A 20,505-nucleotide genomic window follows, 5' to 3' on the forward strand; every position below is an offset into this window, starting at 1 on the left:
TGTTTGATTATTTTAAAATAATTAACTTTAATGAATACTAAAACACTTTTACATTTATATTTTTATTTAAATATAAAATAATAATATTAATTTATTTTTATAATCGTAATTACTCTTATAAATTTGCCATAAAAATTGCCTCAGAGATGGAGAGGTGAAGTACCATAGTCGAAATAATATACAGAATTGGTTTAGTATATTATAATCAAACAAAAACAATAATTAATCAATATCTTTATAATATAAGTAGGTATATACCATATACACATTTTGACCTCAAGTTTCTAGATTGGGTACTTAACGTTTAATTTTTCACTATAATACATAATTGATAACACAAATCATAAATAATAAAAAAAGTATGTGCGTACAAAGTACACATGTCAGAAGTGAAACTTCTTTGTGAATTAATAATTACTAAGGTAAGCCGTTGGCAAGCTTTATCAATAAATAAATAAATAAAGGTAAAAGCCATAATACTCCATGTATGTATTTGTATATCTCTATTCATTGTACGTATAAGTGCTAATAATAATATATATTATAAAGAAATTAACTAGTAAACGAATACACAAACCAATATAGCATGTATTATTTCTCAATATCCCTTATCTTTCTCAATCTTTCTCACTATAGCTCTCTCCCACCTCTCGCTCCATGGCACTGTGCGTGATACGACAATCGCTCTATCTCACTTTTTCTCTCGATCTTTCTCACTTGCTTGCTCCCTACTCTCACTCCATCGCTAGTTGCTTCATGCTACGTTCGCCCTGTCTTACTCTCTCTCCATCGGTCTCGATCGCTCTCTCTCTCTTTTTCAACACTTCCGTTGCATACTTGCATGACGTTACATTTGTAAAAAATTTACCCTCATGCGCCTAAAGAAGTTTCACTTCAAAAATGTTGTGTGGTTTTATGAAACCACGGTAAATGTGAAACTTTTTTTCACATTATAGACATTTAACTAAAATTATTTGGAATAATATTCCATTAAGCGCATAAAATCGATTTATCAATCTTAATTTTATACTTGGAAAATTGGAATGATAATGGGACTAATAAAAGTGTCCGACTACTGACTTTGTCTTTGTATTTATGTTTTTTCATTGCAATATGACGTCTTTGTTCACATATTGCATAAGATAAATGATTGTTTGACGCAAAATCGTTTAAATTTATGAAAACTAAGTGGTGGCTAAATAGTAATTTCGATATAAAATAATCATTGAACCAATTTATGAAAAATGTTTTCAAATAATTATTCAAAAGAAGGAATTTTTCTGTGGAAACTCATAGACAATATATTTCTTATAAAAATAATTGAAATATTGACAGTGAAAACACATATTACCTCTAGGAATTGTAATTGTCTATAACTTCTTCCTTTTTGTGCGGCCGTGTCACCGCGTGGTTCACAGTCGTGTTTCGTTTAAGAAACAAAACTTAAAATGGCAATCAGACCTGTATATAGGCCTACTATCGTCAAAAAGAGGACGAAAAGATTCATCAGGCATCAATCGGATCGCTATGACAAACTTAAACGCAACTGGCGCAAACCCAGAGGTAAGATGGTGTTTTTTTGCAACTCGTGCACGTTTTAATCTAAATAATTAACATTTATTTTCTTTTTCATATTTCTATTATCATTTGTTTCACATTGTATAATCCTGTACCATTTCGTTTTTAGCATTACAAATAATCACACTGTCTATATTTATTAACCATACTTTTTCAGGTTGAGGTTATATTTATACTTGATAGCAAAAACTAACGCAAGATGAAATTAAATAATTGATGTCGTTAAAAATGTATATAAACCATAGCGCTTTCTAGTCTCATAAGCTTTCTGTACAAGCTCCTGTGGTTATTATCGGCTAGAATATTTTTTTATGTATGATCCATCACTTTAAAACAATATTACAAACGTTATTTAAATCTTACAATAAAAGCAACCGCGTGAATCTAATTAGAAGACAAGATTATAGAAATTGTGACAATAACGCAAGGGCACTCTGTGCTAATTTACCTATAAGTTAGTAGCAATTTGTTACCTTGCTATAATAAATCTACTAAACCCTATTCCGAGAACTACTAAATTGTTACTTGGTCATCTTAGTAGAGACAATTCTTACACACTAACTATATTTAGTTGTATCCTTATTATATATGTATATTTTAAGTGTCAATTTATTGGAGGCATAGGTATAATAATAAATATTTAATGTTTAAATTATGAAGAAATTCGATTTTATTTTTACATAGGTCTTTAAAAGACAGCAATTAATGGTTTGTGTATACAACTTGTTCCTTATTTTCAATCCTTAAACATCCCAATGTGAATTTCAGGTATTGACAACAGAGTCCGTAGGCGTTTCAAGGGACAGTATTTGATGCCCAGCATTGGATATGGTTCAAACAAGAAGACACGTCACATGCTACCCAATGGCTTCCGCAAGGTAATTAATTCATCTATACTCAGATTCATTGTACTGACTAATCTACTTTAAACTGTTTAGCTCTATGTGACATCTTGCCTTTAATGCAACTGTCTATTGACTTAAAAGTTTATTAATATATAAATAGCTCATGACAAAGAATGTTAATACAAAAGGATTTCTCAATTGCAAAGTATTTCTATCAAAGCACCTCAGAGTTAGCAGGACATTAATAAAATTAATTGATGAGAATATAGTAATTAAATTTCAGTTATTCAAAAATACTGAATTTTAACTGTTTTATTTTATACATACTTTCTTTTACATTTTATATGCAAGGGCACTCTGTGCTAATCATTATTAATATGTTAGTAACAATTTGTTACCTTGCTAGATTAAATTCTACTAAACCCTATTCCGAGAACCACTACATGGTTACTTGGTCATATTAGTAGAAACATTTCATTTTCAAAAAATAACCTCTAACCTCACATAATTTGATGAAAGCAAACCAGTCAGATAAACCTTTCAAGATCATTTGAATAATAATTTGGTTTTTTCATTTTTTATATTTATTTATTTATAAAAACACTCCTGCCTTAACAAGTGACCCTAAATTGACAGGAGTGAGCAATATCCTACAGAAAAAGCAAAAAAACAAAACATATTAAATTATATAATAAAAAAATACAAGAGATTAAGTAACTACTATAGGCATTAACTAATAATAGAACTTTTACCAGTTCACTCAACGGATATTGCACACTAGAAAACTGGTCGCCTTTACACTTGTAAGCAATCTTCAAACAGTTCTGTGCTTATTGAGACCATAATAAAGCAGAAACACAGAAAAGTGCAAACCATATTCTTAATATAATAGAACTAACCATTGACTTCTTGATATCTGCTAGATGGATCAGAGCGTTCGACATTGCTGTTTTGCCTTATCACTTCATAACTAACACAATACTTGTCAAGTGAATTTATGCTTGTCTGCATAAATAAATATTATTCTAAAAACATCTGAACGAATCAGTGGCACTACAACCTCTTTTTAGGACTTGGCCTCAGATTTCTGAATCTGTTTCAAGATCATATTTAAATCTAATAGCCAAGTAGTTGATCAGCCTCCAGTGCCTGACACACATTATCGACTTTTTGGATCTAAGACATGTCGGTTTCCTTACGATGTTTTCCTTCACCATTCGTATGTTAAATGCGCACATAGAAAGAAAGTCCATTGGTGCACAGCCCGGGTCGAACCTACGACGTCAGGTATGAGAGTCGCACGCTGAAGCCACTAGGCCAACACTGCTCTAAAAACATCTATATATATTGTTATAGGAAAAGACGTGGTTAACATGTTTTTGTCTCAAATATGTTGAAATAAAAGTTGGTTGTTTTCAGCTAGAAATTAATTTGTATTCCAGGTGCTAGTACACAACGTCAAAGAGCTAGAGATCCTTATGATGCAAAACCGTAAATACTGTGCGGAGATTGCACACGGTGTATCCTCCAAGAAGCGGAAGGCGATCGTCGAACGCGCCCAACAGCTCAGTATCAGAGTGACAAACGCCGCCGCGCGTCTCCGAAGCCAGGAGAATGAATAAGCTAACAAATAAATTTAAGAAAGTTTCTTGAGTTTTATTTATAAGTGATTGACCATTTCTGTTGTAGATTTAAATCTATATTGTCTATGGCAATTTCATATATACATTATTTTTAAATATGTAGTGAGGTCTGTGGATGAAATTGATTTTTTATTTATTTACTAGCGGATCCGACAGACGTTGTCCTGTCTACACGTCTTTAATTTCAAAATTTCAATTTTTAATAAGCCATTTTGATGAAAATTATTATTCAAATGTTATGACAATATCTAACGATCCAGCACATGGTCACACTGCACACACGATATAACACAATGATAACAAAACTTTTTTTAAATTTCGGGACAGACTAAAATTAAAATTCGAATATTATTTAAAATTTGACACTGCGATGGTAGCACCGTCTGTCGGATCCAATGTAAAACATTCCAAAAGCAACAACAACTAATAAATTGAAAATTAATTAAAAAAACATTGTCCAGCGGACAAAATTGTCATGAATCTAAACCATTCCCAGATCCCCTTGAACACACACAAAAAATTTCGTCTAAATCGGTCCAGTCGTTTAGGAGTTCAGTCACATACACACGCACACAAGAAATATATATATTAAGATTGTATATAAGTTGCCAGACTTTTTTAAAAGATACAATTAAACAAGAAAGGGTAGCCTAGGAAAATATGGTGTAAATCGAGCCGTAGCTCACAAATATTATCTTATATGCAAGATTTACCATGTAACATTAAATTATTTTGACTTATATAAATAAGTATTATAGTATTATTTTACTTATATAAGGGTGTGCATTCTGTATAAAAAATAGTTTTCTCTTTTTTGAATTCATTTCAACAAACACCTAATATTCTTTTTATCGTGATTTTATTAATTTAACATAAGTAATATAAATTATTAGATAACACTAAAGTTTAAAAGTAATCAAAATGGAGATTTTAGATGAACTTTGATAGATTCTTAGTATACCTTTTCAGTAGCACATTACAGTATTTTTGTTGTCTTGATTATTGTATGTAACTTTGTACTGCTGAATAAATTAATTTTACTTATAAATTAAGTATAGTGTTCAATTCAAACTTGAGATATTTATTTTTAAGAAATCAATTAAACTTTAACTTCCCTACTTTAATTGTAAAAACTACAATGAAGTATCTGATTCTCAAAAAAATCTATGCGTGATTGCATCGCGTGCTTTGCAAATATAATTCAAGCCTTACCGAACTTCTGTCAAAAGAAGGATGTGCTTATGCAACATTACAAAATTTATTCATGTTAGATTTCTGTAAATATTGCTTTGCCCGTTGTTTATAGAGGCAAGTAAGTAGGATTAGCTTTTTGAAGATGCTTGCGAATTTTGGATTTTAGTTCTACAACGTAGGATATATTATTATATAAAATTTTCCTAAATATATGTTTATACTGATAATGATGTTTATAACTACATTTTTAATTTATATGTTTTGAAACAGCCGTTTTCATTGTATATTGTCAACATATCTAACGCACATTAAACAAAGTAGAGTAAGAGAAAAGCGTCTATCTGAAATACGGCTAGCCTGTCTACCACTGCCCTATGCGTTTCCCCATTGGTTTTCCCTCCTTTAAGAAGTTATTACTTCAGAAAACTTCCTAAAACCTTATATAAACAAAAGGCTAAGGTCGGGAAACACTGATCTAAAGCCTTTATCTTGATAATAATTATTATTGAAATCGCTATCATTGAAAGAATTGTGTTGCATACAGCGGTCCAACGAGCAGATCACTCGCAAAATGGTATGGAAAACGATCATTGGCAATGTTATGATATTTTTTATGATGCACGAGCTCGTACCAAGTACGGCTTGTTAGAGTTTTATACGGTATGTTCACTAAATTAATTGTATATAATATGTAATTGTTTTTGATGTGAAACATCTATACCCGCACGTAAAACCGATTTCTGGCGTGGCGACGCATGCCGTGGTGACGCGTCGCCACGCTATATGATATACAGTCTAAATGCAGTAGTAAATTTCACATTAAAAATATTTAATGAAAATAATGTTTATTCAACAAATAGTCATCGTTATCTGGAAAAAAATCGTAATATTTTATTTTATCATTATAACATATTTATTTCCTATCACGTTCTGTTCTTTTCTGCATATTACTTTTAAAAAAATAATATCGATGTTTCACATCTGCCAGGCGTCCCGTCACATTTTTTTTCCAAGGGGTTAGGCATATAGAACGGATCTCCACTCGCCACTTGCTACCTTTTTCGCTTCTTTCGATGGCTATTATAATCCGTCAATTGGTTATTGGCACACTTTTATCAATATTTGGATTAAGATGTCTATATCAGATGGTCAAAAATGGGTTGAGATAAGTTATAGGGTTTGATCATAAATTTATAACAAATACGATTAATATAAATAATATAATATATAACAATTACCATATTTATATTTATTGTTAGTTCATATGGATACAGTTGATATAAGTAAAAACATTATTTATTCAAAACAAATAACATAATACATAAAAATATACTAATCTTAAAATTTAATTATCTAAAAAATATTATTAAAAGGAGTCCCTTTAGGCAAGGTTCCGAAGATACTGGCAACATAAATAATTTAAATACAACAAGTAGTTGATATATACTTGTTGTATTTAATAATTAGAATATAAATGACACTTCTGTTACCGGCCGGATATTCGGCCACATGGTTAGCCGAATATCCGGTATCCAGGCGTTTACTGCTATCCGTTTCATCTCATTGAGAGTGTCCATGGGCGGCGGTATCACTTAACATCAGGTGAGCCTCCTGCCCGTTTGCCCCCTGTTCTATAAAAAAAAATACCTAGAATGAACGTGAAATTGTGTTTAAGTGTAAATATATCTGAAACAAAAGGATATTATTATATATATATTTTTACGTATTACCTATACGTAAAAATATATACAATAATAACCCCTAATAAAAGTAATGGTTAGGAGTTTCAATATAACGAACATCCTGTAAACACAATTGGGTGAATTTCAATGTACGAAAATTCATGCAAAATTCAACTGATCAACGAAGCGAAAGCTCCTGGTAAGAATTTACATCTATTTATTTATATATTTAAAATTATAGTTTAATTATTTCGTTTCTGACTTTGATTATGACAGCGAGGCATTTTAGTATTTTAAATTTAATATAAAAAAAATCAAATTCAAAATTCTTTTTATTTAGCAATATGTATAATAGGATTCAGATTAAGGCCTCTCTAGTAGTTCAACGCTTCAACAAGGGGTAATCAAAAACAATTGGTTTAAAAAAAATGAGGGTACTGTAAAAATAATAAATAAATTATGATGAATTTGTACTTGTGTATGTTATATAAGACGAAAAAAAGAAATCTAAGCATGTGTGCATGAAAAGATGGATATAGGAAAAATGTATCTTAAAGGATTTAAATTAAAAATCAATAAATATAATATTAAAACGAATTAAAAATAACTTTAACGCTCGCATTTCCTTGTTGTACTGCGAGGAAAGCACCATCTCTGGCGTCATCGGTACTATCCTCTTCAGATCTTCTCTTCCGTTCTACTCCTTCGATTTAAGAACTGGTAGTAAATGTAAAATTAAAAGAATATATATTTCTTTATAGACATTCATAAGTGTACATTGTGTTACCTAAATGAATTATTTATATATATTATCTATCACTAAATAAATTCAAAGCCCTCATTAAAAGTAAATTAATCAATAAAGCTTTTTATAAATGTGATGAATACATAAATGATCCTAATCGTTGGGATTGATTTGCTCCAGTTAAAACAATTTGTATTAAAAACTTGGCGATTGAAAAGAGTGGCGGAAAGTTTCTTGCCAGTTCTTCTTACCAGCCCTTGACTTGCGAACTGGTAGTAAATATAAATTTACAATTAATTTAATTTGCTTTTTTTGACGTTCATAAGTGTACATGTTTACCTATATGAATAAAGATATTTTTGAATTTGAGTTTGAATAAATTATTTTGAATTTCAATTTACTTTTTTATCCCATCTATACCATCGAGTCAAACTTCTAATAAGTTTAGCTAAGTATATAGAAATATAAAATAAATGTTTATTATGGAACATAAGATCATCAAGGTATCACTTATTCCACGTCATTAAATTTGAACCTGTAGGCATCCCTCATCGGCAAAGAAGAGGATGTAGGCCGAGAGAAAAAGCCGGCGTAAACCTTTCGATACTTCTTTATAAAAGCAAATCATCAAACAACACATATTAACACAAATATAGGAGTTACAGTTCGCGCTTTCTCTGAATCACATCGTAGTGCCTTCTGTTTGACAATTGACAACGTGATGGATTGCCACTCCCGTTCTCCTGTGAAATGTCAAGTGAGTTTTGATGTTACAGAAATGTCGCTGAAACTGCTCCAGCCCCAAAAACATCGACATCACACCGTCAGATTCTCCAGCGATGAATTACCCAGATATAAATCCCTGGTAAGATGCTTCAATACAGAGACGGTAATTGTGTGGTATTGAAGCTGATGAAGAAGATGCTGGTCTGGCGTCTTGTCTCTCATGTTATTCACACGTGTCACTACGTGAGAGTATTAGTATAAAAAAATATTATATTATTAATTATATAAATCAAATAGGTATATAGTCATTACAATTTTCCTAATCTACATAATAATAATTAATAAAAAGAAAATTAAAACTCATTTTAAAACTTTGGTCCATGTGACATGTCCCATCCCATGTGTGCAGTACCTTTAACGCTGGCAGCATTTCCTTGCTGTATTGGGACACTTCATCAGAGAAAGTACCAGCTCTGGGATCACCGGTACTATCTACCAGACACCAACTTAAGGGCCTGTTTCACAATGTACATATGGATAAAGTGCCAAATAGCTATGCAACACATAAATTATTCGAAAGATAAAAGTTCCAAATAAGATCCTTCGAATTTCATGACTAATAGCGCTATCTGACAGTCGTGAAACGCAAAAATACTATTTATCATACCAATAAGTAACAAATAGCTTATTTGGAACTTATCCGGACATTGTGAAACAGGCCCTAAATCCAACTTAAATCTTTTATTATCTGTCCACTTGAAGCCGACGGTCCAAGAGTCTTTTACTCCAAAGTTTAAGGCGTTCATTATACAATCAAATAAATTATATTTGTATGATGCCGAAGCCAACTGGTTTGATTAGCTGTTCAATTAATAGCCTAGCCGTTTAACTAGCGGCCTGAAAGATGTTTAGCCAGTTGATCAAACAGCTAGCTTGGATCTAATTCCACCTTATGCAACTCTCAAACTCGAAACGAAACTATTCAAACTGAAAAATTATAATCATTTAATTTAATGTATTTTTATTTGACGTTCATAAGTGTACATTATGTTACCTATATGAATAAATGATTTTTGTTTTGGTTTGTCATGGCGTCGGCAAACCACAACTTTGATTATGTTTTTCACACTTTAAAAAAAAACAACAAGTACGATGGAAGTGTGTTCTGACAATACTAATGAGAATTTGACTCAAGCATGTCACATCTTTCATCTTTTTTATATCTGCCAAATAATGATACTATCGTACGAATGGCCTAAATAGTAGTTTATTATTGTAACAAACGCCACGTAAAGTCTGACTTTCAGGCCGCTAGTTAAACGGCGCCGTTTAGTTAAAAGGCTAGACTATTAATTGAACGAGTAATTTAGTTCAAGAAAAGAGCGTACCAATTCTTAAAAGGCCGGTCTTAACGTTTTCGCGAGCCCTCTGGCATTGAGAGTGTCCATGAAGGGCGGTATCACGGTATCGGCATCAGGTGAGCCTCCTGCCCGTTTGCCACTGTTCTATAAAAAAAAAAATTTTAACCTGCTCTCTCTTCCATTTTTTCTATATGCATAGTAGTATAGTTCAAATGCCTTAATAGATTCAATCCCCGGAACTATGGACTTCTAAAGCCATCAACATTCTCCAAAAACCTGAACCATGTGTCAGGCACAGATATAGACAAAAAACCAAACGAAATTCCAGAAATCTGAAGCTCTTGAAGAAGATTTCTTCATTCAGCACATATATATAACAGGTCGTTCCTTCGAAAACTACCACAGATATTACGAGAACAATATTTGCACACGTTGCAGGAACAAACCGAACCATCGTTGGCCGAGTATGGATCGCCGCAGTCTTATTCTGGAGTCGATTCTGGTGCTCCAAGTCCAGACCTTCCTTTCCAACCAGCTGCTGAGAGGTTCAGGCTTAATGAACAGCGTGAGTATTTGGATAAAACACCAGTTAGTGTGGATTTTTTGCGTAAAACTTTATTTTTTTTAACTGTTTTTTAGGTCAGGATGTGGTACACTATTACACTTTGTAATAGTGTACCACATCCTGACCTAAAAAACAGTTACCAATAATAAATCGTATTTTCAAAGAAAGTAATTCAGATAGATTTAAACTCCACCATCAGCCATATAGACATGCTTATTATCCTGTTGGCCTGTTTCACAATGTATGGATAAAGTACCAAATAGCTATGCAACACATAAATTATTCGAAAGATAATAGTTTAAAATAAGATACTTCGCGTTTCATGACAAATAGCGCTATCTGACAGTCGTGAAACGCAAAAATACTGTTTATCCTACCAATAAGACGTATTAAATAGCTTATTTGGAACATATCCGGACATTGTGAAACAGGCCCTAAGAATTAAGACATTTATTATTTCTAAATCTTATAGTCAAAAATTCAGTGATTCCCAAAGTGGTCTATATCCCCTAGGGGTCTATGACAACCTGTAAGGGGTCTACGTCAGCGAAAAAAAAATTTTCCACAAAGGGGGGTCCACGATAGTGGTTCTCACACATACACTGATAGTACCTATATACTTACATCATACTATCTTATAATATCAAAAACATATACATTATTTATGAAAGTACCTATGAAGTAAAAAAATATTATATATGTTAATTAAATTGTGTAATTTGTAGGATGTTGGTGGTCGCTTTCTGGTAGCAATACATTTTGAACTAGTAAAAACAAAAAAAAAATTCAATGTATAAATTAATGTGTACAATGTATAATGTAATGTAAATATGTATTAATGTGTGTATATACTTTAAGTTTTCAACACTACACTTCACAACAGTTAGAAATTTACAGGAAATCAATATCAGGGGGTCTACCCAACACGGAAAAACATGGCAAGGGGTCTACGACACAAAAAAAGTTTGGGAAACTCTGGTCTAAATACTCTCCCTTTAACAACACCATGCTTTAACTTAATTCTATAATTTCCGTATGAGTTCTCCAAAGTAGAAGTGTATTTATTTTGCAGGTATCAAATTACTAACAGCCATCAATCAAATTGTACAACAGAGGGCTGAACATGAATCAAACCGACTGACCCTCTCTTCCCTTCTCGATGAGTTGAGGAGGAAATTGAAGAGGAGAGTAGAAGACTGCCATTTAGACAAAAGGGATAAGTTAAAAGTAATTGGATTAGATTATCTGTGTACAATTTTTTTTTACATGTCTCTGCACAAAGACAGACTTTTGTTTAAGACTAACAATAACTCTACTTACAGTATTAATGAAGGTAAGGCACTCTTTTTGGGTACTACTTTAGACGTAACTCCGGCATTCAAAATTACTTGGGTACCTTTGCCTCGTGGCTTCAAAAAAAATCAAAAATCATTTATGTAGATAGGCATAATGTATACTTATGAACGTCAAAAAAAGAAATTTAATGTATTTAAATGCTTCTAATTTAACATTTATTGCCAGTTATCAAATCAAGGGCGTAGAACGGAAGAGAAGAACTGGCAATAAACTTAAACTTTCTTCACCCACCTAATCACCGAGGTCGTAGGTTCATTACCCTGCACCAATGGAGTTCCTTTGTGCCCCTTTAATTGTCGTTGGATGAAGGGAAACATCATGAAGAAATTCCATTAGACCCAAAAATCGCCTCAACACAGAAGTCTACACTACTTGCTAGAAGAACAAATAATAACTGATTAGGGTCCTTCAAGAAAAGATAAAAGGGGGCCGGCCTCTGGGATTGAGAGTGTCCATGGGTGATAAGCTTAACCTGAGCCTTCTACCCGTTTGCCCCATGTACTATATAAAAAAAACTTTTTACTTTTTGTTTTTTTTTTATTTATCCTATATCAGTTTAGTTTATTTTTATTTATTTTTGTTTCTATTTGTACTAATTTGTGTATTGTATTTTTGCACTTCTTGCCTACCTTATGTAATATACTCATAGTGGTTTTTTCCTTTACTCACAGTGGTTGTCTGGAAGAAATCGCTCTAAAGCGATAAGGCCGCCAGTTGCTTTTCATTAAATTATGTTTAATATTTTTTTTACCTTTTATGTAATGCAATAAATAAATAAAAATAAAGTAGTCATTAAATTAACAATAAGCTTTAATAGGCATTGAAGCAAGCTAACCAGCGACTGGAGAAAGAGAAGTTCAGCATAACAGTGGAGATAGGGCATCTCAAACGGCATCTGGAGAAGGAGGAAGCTCATCATGTCCAACACGCGAGGAATGCTGTTGCTCAGGTATTAGGGTTTTGATTTTCCCGTCAGCGTCACAGCTAGTGGACTAGGAAATGTGTATTCTTTATTTTTGAAGTGAAACTTCTTTATTGGCTTTGAAAAAAAAACCGTCACATTTCTCGGTTACGCGTCACATTTTCGGTTACGCGTCACATTTTCGGTTACGCGTCACATTTTTCACTATTTCTTATCCCTACAACGGTTGATTCGAAGAGATAACAATTAATAAAATTCTGTAATAATCTTAGTAGTAATAACTAATAAGGTCTATGTATATGATATTAAAAACCTTTGGTTAAACTTTATCTAATTTAAATTTATTTAACCAATTTCTGTTACCTGTAATTATAAAATACCTTAAATTTTACTATTCGCAAAGGTTAACTAGGCACTTCAGCAACTGTGATTATCGCCAAATCAGGTGCCAAGTTGATTTGTGTGTAAGCCTCTATCGACGATTTAAAATCTTTTGTAGGCCATCCAAGGAGTAACCAAATCGCCATTGGAGGTTTTCACGTCATGCTCTGTGTCACAACTGCCAGATATTGTCTGTAGAAGTGTCGCTAAGAACGCGCCATCAAAAGTTGTGAGTGTTATATTTATTTGGCTAACACAACAAAATTTGTCGTAAGATTACTTGGATGAATACAGACTATTTTACTAGCATTTCAATCATAATAAAATAAAATACGTTTATTTTGGAACATAAGATCATCTAGGTATCACTTATTCCACGTCAATCAATTCGAACTTGTAGGCATCCCTACTCATCGGCAATATTAAACATTTTCTACATGTAAATTGCCAATGGTTCCCCCCCCAAAAACTGTTTCATGCAATATTTAAAAAAAACATTCTCTATTCTGTAGCAATAATAATATGTATAAAGGCCATCCTTCACTTTTGGCGACGCCCTCGTTATTTTGTATTATAACGAACACACAGTAGTGTAGTTTATATCTAGTCTGACCACGATTTCTTCACTTACGAGCCTCTGGCATTGGGTGTGTAATAAACCTGATGCCCATGGGCACTCCATGCTTTATTGAGAATTGGTACGCTCTTTGAAGGATCCTTAACCGAATTGGATCGAAAATACTTCAGTGGGCAGCTGGTTTCACAGTAAGTTTCACAGTGGTAAATTCTTTTAAAACACTTAGTTGTGTAACGAACGTCGCAAAACAAGTGGTATCTCGAATTCTGCCTCAATGTTCGATCGTGAAAACAAGTTTAAAGCTGTCATGTTTTAGGCTGACTACAAACTAAACGCCGCGCGACTGATGCGCGACATAGTTGATTTGCGACAGCGTCTAGCGCAGGTTGAAGCCAAACTATCCAATGAACTCAAGGTAACTATTGAAAGTGCTACATATATATATATTAACATATACCCTGTTGGTCGAATCACTGCTGGGCACTAATGCATTTTATATATGTACTGCTAGCCCATAAAGGAACAACATAGTTAGGAAACCTCTAATGCAGGTTGCCCGTTAACTGGCTGCATTTCTGTATATCTTAATCATTTTTCTCCTAACCCATCTGCCAATGTTGCAAAATATTGAAATATCCAAAAAATTATGATAAACGCCATTAGCAAAACAGAAAATGGATGGCGTGTAACAAATACTCACTTTTCTGGCTCGCATAAGTTAACAAGGCACCTCACCAAGTGTCATTATTGCCAGGTGCCAAGTTGATTTGTACGTGTAGTAAGCTATTATAATATATTATTAATTTTTATTTACACAGTTTATAGATGTAAAAAATTATCAGTCGATTTCCAGCGTAAACGGCAGGTTGAGAACGACATTGTTCGACTGAGGAAGGAGCTGTCTGCGTCTAAGAGCAACGTCGCGTCATTACGTCTTTTGCCCGCGCCACAAAAGAAGCCATGTGCAAAATTCGCCTAACTTTTTGAACAAAATGTAACATTTATTAATCTTACCAATAGTATTTAAGGTATATTATTATTACTAAAAATGTTTAATTATTATACCTTGAACGAAAATGAAATAAAATTTTTATCCTTAGGATTTCTATTAGTTAGATTTTATTTACCACAGACAAAACACAATTCACGATTTAAAAATTAAAAAAATATCCAAAGAACGAAATTGTTTATGGCTAATTTATTCAAATTAAAGTACTTGAGAGATTTTATTAATTACTTAGGTACGCTGTGATAATAAGAGACATACGAGTTTGTAAACTGCAAAAACGATGCTTTTTTGTATTAATAATAGGTCCCTTATCAATATGGATTATTCTTATTTTCTACGTATATCCCATGCATAGACTCACAATAAGATTGACTTTACTTCCTCTTTTTATTTTCCTCTCAATTTGATAAAATCTCTATTATATGAGTATTACCTGCGCAAATCGTAGCGCTTATATATAATTTCCTCTCATAATCTCTATATTAATACCCTTTACTATATTGTTTTATCTTTTCTAACATCCACTTCCACTGAAATATTCGATATTACTTATTATTTCCACCCATATTTATTTATAGATAACATATAAACATAAGCGTAAACGTTTGTGTCAGTTATTATCATTATTAAAATATACAACTGAATCCGTTGACACGAAGAATAAATAAAAATTAGATTATCCGGGAATACCGAATAATGTGTGAAGAATGCGGCGGGTGACGTCACTGACGCTAGCCCGTCGCCAGCTCCCCGCAGATGTATCGCGCTATTTAAGCAGGAAACAAAAATAACATTTTCTCAGGCACAGATACTAAAATGGTGTAACTTATTGGTTATTATTTATTTAATAAAACCATGTTGAATCTTATATACCTTTATATTTATAATATATCATTATCTCGTTTACCTTGTAAAAATAATTGTCTCAATATGTTCCATTATGTATATTTTTAGGTGTATGTAAAATAAACAACATTATCAGTAAAATGGCTTTTATTAACTTACTAAAGGACCAAAACGGTTCCCGCCAAAAAAGCTTAAAAACAATCTTTGCTTAGACAAAAGAAATATTTGAAACAATAACGAGTGAAACGTTCTTTTGTTTTTTTTTCGTACTTGACATCACAAATTAATCCCTACCTGCGCTCTAGAGATTAATTTTACAATTCATATCATGTATCGATCAACGCTTTTAGAACGAAACTTGCCGCCAAAACAAACAGAGTAACTACATTTTCACAGACAAACTTCAACTTTTGACAATGTGTAAACAATTCAACAGATTAAAAATATCATTTTCCGTGTGACAAATAATGCGTTTGAAAACTTTGCTTGCCTTTAAAATATCGTAAACACACATCGCATTGATATATGGGTTGGCCTGTGTGCGTCCTCATATGACGATCGAGCATTTCTCGTGATTTAAGGTCCTTCCCACAGACAGCGCATAGATACTCCGGCTGTTTTTTATGCTCTCTCTGAATATGGGTTGCCAGATGCTGTGCGAGAGCATATTTTTTGGGACATTCGGCGCAATAGTGTTGATGTAATTGAGGAAAATGGCTCTCTGTTCTTCCTTGATTTAAGTTTCTTGAACCTAAACTTAATCTGAAAGAGTGGGGTATTGTATATTGATTTTATTGACAAAGTTATTTGTAACTGTGGTTTGATTTTAAGGTTAAAAATTTTAATTAAAAATACCTGCTTTTACGTTTCATTTCGTTCCTCGTGTGATTTTCCAAATGTTCGCGTAATTTATTCGCCGGCAATATAATATTACACTTTCTGCATATTGTATTACGCGGTGCCGATTTCTTTTTACAACGCGAACATACGAAAATCTTCGATGTTTTCGTTGGTAGCAACATTGGGTACCTTAAACATTAATTTAGTATTAGTTTTGGACCGCGCAATTATGTATAGTCTTCGCAAAACGAGAATAAATATTATATATTTTTTTAATAAACTGTTTCCGCACAAAGAAACATGATATAGATAACTTTTACTAGATAAATCCAAAACTATATATGATAGTCTAAGATCCGGGATTAGAAAAATATCCTCATCTGTTATTTTAATGAAACAATTTTTTATAAGTCGATTTCAATATCATGAACTTTTAAAAACAACCTCTGCCATCATAAGCCTGCTGCATATAATTAATTAACAACTAATTTATTTTTAATTTTTACTTTCTCATGTTAGTTACATGTAGTAAGTTACGCCGTTTATTGTACTTAGATTTTTTATTTAACATGTGAGGGAAATAAGCTACATTTATTTACCTTTTCTCACCTGGCTGCAGGTAAGTATAGCAATCATAGAGATGGGTGCCTACTACAGTGAGGTATATAATATCAAATATTGACGGTTTTAACTTACTACATGTAACTAACATGAGAAAGAAAAAATTAATTACTATTAATTGCAGATATCACAGACACATTAATAATAAATGTTACAGAAAGTGACAGTGATAGCGTAGCGATGACGGCGACGATTGGTAAAATTATACATCTATTTGTTTTATTTCTCACTTCTCACGTCTTCATGATTACTAATAATACACAATTATTTAAGAAAACTCTCAAACCCTTAATAAAATAAATCGTCATAACTAAATTATCCGTTCAGATATTTAATTTCCTGATATACTTAATTTCTATTAAAGTAGTAGTTGTTTAATTGTATAAACCAGAGGAATCGATCCGGAAATATTCCGTTTCCGTCAATAATTTCGCAACGTCAATATTTATTACTTTTCATAACGTTGCAACACTGAAATTGTCAAATCAGGAATCGAATTAAGAGTTCTAGTATAGAACGATATCTACGGCAAGATAGTTCATGCCGTTGACAACCTTTGGACCTTTGGACCTTCGGAACATCATACAAACCTTTGCTTACACATGGAACAAGCCACATTTGTCCTTTTGAGTTGAACATTCGTGTTTAAAGAGGACTTTTTGGAACTGGCCCTCTTCACGTACGCCTTCGAGTCATTTTTCAGATATTCCGAAATTGACGATTTCTTGCCTTTGATTTTTGCCTTCTGACTTCCTTTTCCACTTTTTTGTGATAAACGCGTGGAATCTAAAAATATACCTACTTTTATTGAGAAATGAAACACCCCGGCAAGTCAACGACTGCTATACCAGATATATTTGATAAGTCCAAACCAAAAATATACAATAAAATCAAAATTGGCAGTGTAGGTAATATTATTTTTGTAATATTTATGTTCACCATTATTGACATATATTATAGGAAAGATGGCTTGTAGCATATACTGTAGATATCTAATATATAAAATTCTTGTGTCACGGGGTTAGTAACCGAACTCCTCCGAAACGGCTCGACCGATTCTCATGAAATTTTGTGTGCGTATTGGGTAGGTCTGAGAATCGAACAACATCTATTTTTCATCCCCCTAACTGTTAAAGGTGGGTCCGCCCCTAAATTTTTTTATTTATTTTTTAGACAAAATGTATCGTTTTATTTTTTTACGACAAAAACACATGCAACCCTAAATTTTCACCCCTCTACAATCATCCCTTATGTTTTTTTTGTTTATTATAAACTTTAATTTTTTGGCACAAAAACATGGCAAAACAACGTCTGCCGGGTCAGCTAGTAATATTATATATTGTCAAATTTATCGCTTAGGTCTATCTGTATCACCATGGCAGCATGGCACGTATAGCAGTTTTTTCCGCGCACCATCACTATGTGGAATCAGCTGCCAGAAGGTTCCAAAAACCAGATGTATTTCAAAACCAATTTGACTAACGGTCCTTCAAGAAAAGAACCTACCAATTCTTGAAAGGCCGGCAACGCACTCGCGAGCCTTCTGGCAATGTGAGTGTCCATGGGTGGCGCTGTCACTTAACATCAGGTGAGCCTCCTGCCCGTTTGTCTCATATTACATTAAAATATACGATAAAATATTTAAAATGTGTTAATAGGTTATATAGATGTCGAAAGAGTCGGAAGAGGTAAAGTCTGGGAGCTATCATCAAAGACGCTACCTTATCCCTTATATAAGAAAACGGTATCTTAAAGTATATAATATATGTATATATAAACAAATAATACTCACATTCACTGGAAGCCCTTGCAAAAGCAGCTAAAACCAAGCTTCGAAATCTATTTATATTCCGAAGTTGTCTGATACAATTCTCGCAGACCAGGCAATCTGGGGGTGATACCTAAAAAATACACATATTATTTAGACCCTTCATACATTAATGCAATCTGTAAGGCAATATAATAGTTACAATGCCGGTACGGAAAAGGTTAATTGAGAAACATGGCGCGAACTTTTTTCTGTTTGTCAAAATAAAATTGATTTTTACACTACAGAGTTTCCGCTAAGAAAAGTTAAAAAAGAAAAAACACGCAACAAAATCGTTTTAAATTTGACTATTATATTGCAAGGTTACTATTACCCTTCTATGGGAATTTGTCCCATTTCATTACGCATAAGTCGCTTATGTCGCATCATTATTAGGTACGTAATTTGACAAAATGACAAATTTTTTAACTACTGATGCAAACTTCAAAATAACGCGGCAAACATCTAGTTATTATAGAACAAATGTCAAGTTTTATTATGGCAACATAGATTGATTGAGAAAATAAAACCTTTTTCAATTGACTATGTTACAAGAGTTATTCTAAAATATATATTTTGACTTTATTAAGACATTGAATCTTGTAATTGTAAGGTGTATCACACCTTAACCAAAAATATATTATAAATTCAACACACAAACAGAAATTCTATTGCCATAGATAAGATATAATTAAAAAAAGTTTAAATGCCATAATATGGATATTATCTATTATATAACACGTGTTGGAAAGTGCTCTTTTATTTTTTATTAAAGTTTATTATCTATTTATACCTTTTTTACATTACTACTGTAATTATATTTTTTAATGTTGAAGCAAGTACATTTTTAACTCTCATCTAATTCACACAAGTTGTTTGCTTTTTTATAATACGAATCACCTTACGAGTTGTGTTTGTCTTATAAATGAAAAGCAATAATTCTATAGATTTTTTTTAAAATTAATATATTTTTTTTTCAATATACTCACTCTTATTCCAAAGCTATTGAACAGCATCTGATCGTATCTCTCTTCCACCCCTTCGCACATATAAGAAGTGCAAAAGCATCTAAGATTATTTTCGCTTCCACACAACCTACAGCATCTGTTTAAGACGCCATCGCCCGACGCGTGCGCAACCGCTAAACGAATTGAACTCTGCGAAAATTCACAAAGGTGAATATTTTAATGTTTTAATGAGAACAAAACAAATATTTGAGTGAAAATATAATATACGGAAGTGTCTGAAACTGGATCACTTCACACCTTGCCCGAGAAACCTTCTCAAACGCGTCGGCCTGAATGACAGTCACAGAGTTGACTCAAGGTTAAAATATTCAGGTCCAACGTCTTCCACCCTTGATGGGTAATGCTGCATCGACCTACTATCTATATAAATTTCTCGATGACTCCGTTATAAATAAGAGAGTGATATGAGTAAGTATTACTATAAAAAGGTAAGCTTTGTAAAATTTATCATATCAAAACACAAACCATGATAATTTTTTTTCTTTTTTTATAATAATATTTATAAAATACTGCTTGAATACTTAAATCACATTCTTACTTTACTAAATATTTTTAGCAGTCTTTCTTGTGGCCATAAGTAATCCATATTTACGTTTAGGCTATTAAAAACATTTTCAAAATAATTTTATGATAGAAAATATAATATATTGTGCTTTCGAAGAATAGAAATGACATTCCTATTTTGACAGCTGTTGCGGTAGTACTTTTTTATTGAAGTCTAAAAAGAATTTTCATTAGAGTATCTCACAATGTATCTCAAAGAGTTTACATAAACGTAC

At 32.5% G+C, this 20,505-nt stretch overlaps 3 protein-coding genes and 1 non-coding gene across 4 annotated transcripts; 3 read left to right on the plus strand and 1 right to left on the minus strand.

Moving 5' to 3' along the window:
• Nucleotides 1–1,366: 1,366 nt before the first annotated feature.
• LOC111000923 (60S ribosomal protein L32) lies at nt 1,367–4,070 on the plus strand. The gene is made up of 3 exons (XM_022270528.2): nt 1,367–1,563; nt 2,347–2,456; nt 3,866–4,070. Exons 1-3 carry the CDS (start codon nt 1,449–1,451, stop codon nt 4,043–4,045), a joined length of 405 nt encoding a protein of 134 aa, XP_022126220.1. The 5' UTR covers nt 1,367–1,448; the 3' UTR covers nt 4,046–4,070.
• Nucleotides 2,769–2,899, plus strand: LOC123690407. The gene has a single exon (XR_006751070.1). It is a non-coding gene; the product is annotated as a small nucleolar RNA psi18S-841/snoR66 (small nucleolar RNA).
• Nucleotides 4,071–8,465: 4,395 nt separating the features above from the next.
• On the plus strand, nt 8,466–14,608 carry LOC111000925. Its single transcript, XM_045633841.1, has 7 exons — nt 8,466–8,552; nt 10,213–10,339; nt 11,412–11,566; nt 12,513–12,644; nt 13,117–13,227; nt 13,892–13,990; nt 14,429–14,608. Exons 1-7 carry the CDS (start codon nt 8,466–8,468, stop codon nt 14,552–14,554), a joined length of 837 nt encoding a protein of 278 aa, XP_045489797.1. The 3' UTR covers nt 14,555–14,608.
• Nucleotides 14,609–15,580: 972 nt separating this feature from the next.
• On the minus strand, nt 15,581–20,377 carry LOC111000922 (zinc finger protein 432). Its single transcript, XM_022270527.2, has 6 exons — nt 20,265–20,377; nt 19,688–19,855; nt 18,684–18,792; nt 17,482–17,677; nt 16,286–16,459; nt 15,581–16,192 (listed from the first exon to the last, which is right to left on the minus strand). The coding sequence occupies exons 1-6, from the start codon at nt 20,310–20,312 to the stop codon at nt 15,877–15,879; spliced, it is 1,011 nt and encodes a 336-aa protein (XP_022126219.2). The 5' UTR covers nt 20,313–20,377; the 3' UTR covers nt 15,581–15,876.
• Between the last annotated feature and the right edge of the window lie 128 nt (nt 20,378–20,505).

The sequence above is a fragment of the Pieris rapae genome, chromosome 24 (assembly GCF_905147795.1).
Source record: "Pieris rapae chromosome 24, ilPieRapa1.1, whole genome shotgun sequence".
NCBI classification, from domain to species: Eukaryota; Metazoa; Arthropoda; class Insecta; order Lepidoptera; family Pieridae; genus Pieris; species Pieris rapae.

Bases quoted from the DNA above. Each gene is read 5' to 3' on its own strand.
- LOC111000923 (XM_022270528.2), top strand. From the start codon at position 1,449: ATGGCAATCAGACCTGTATATAGGCCTACTATCGTCAAAAAGAGGACG. The intron at 1,564-2,346 runs GTAAGATGGTGT...TGTGAATTTCAG, and splicing joins CAACTGGCGCAAACCCAGAG to GTATTGACAACAGAGTCCGT. The intron at 2,457-3,865 runs GTAATTAATTCA...TTTGTATTCCAG, and splicing joins TACCCAATGGCTTCCGCAAG to GTGCTAGTACACAACGTCAA.
- LOC111000925 (XM_045633841.1), top strand. From the start codon at position 8,466: ATGTCGCTGAAACTGCTCCAGCCCCAAAAACATCGACATCACACCGTC. The intron at 10,340-11,411 runs GTGAGTATTTGG...TTTATTTTGCAG, and splicing joins GTTCAGGCTTAATGAACAGC to GTATCAAATTACTAACAGCC. The intron at 11,567-12,512 runs GTAATTGGATTA...AAGCTTTAATAG, and splicing joins ACAAAAGGGATAAGTTAAAA to GCATTGAAGCAAGCTAACCA.
- LOC111000922 (XM_022270527.2), bottom strand. From the start codon at position 20,312: ATGGATTACTTATGGCCACAAGAAAGACTGCTAAAAATATTTAGTAAA. The intron at 19,856-20,264 runs GTAAGAATGTGA...GAATTTTCGCAG, and splicing joins TGCTAAAAATATTTAGTAAA to AGTTCAATTCGTTTAGCGGT. The intron at 16,460-17,481 runs GTTTGTATGATG...TTAATGTTTAAG, and splicing joins TGTTCCATGTGTAAGCAAAG to GTACCCAATGTTGCTACCAA.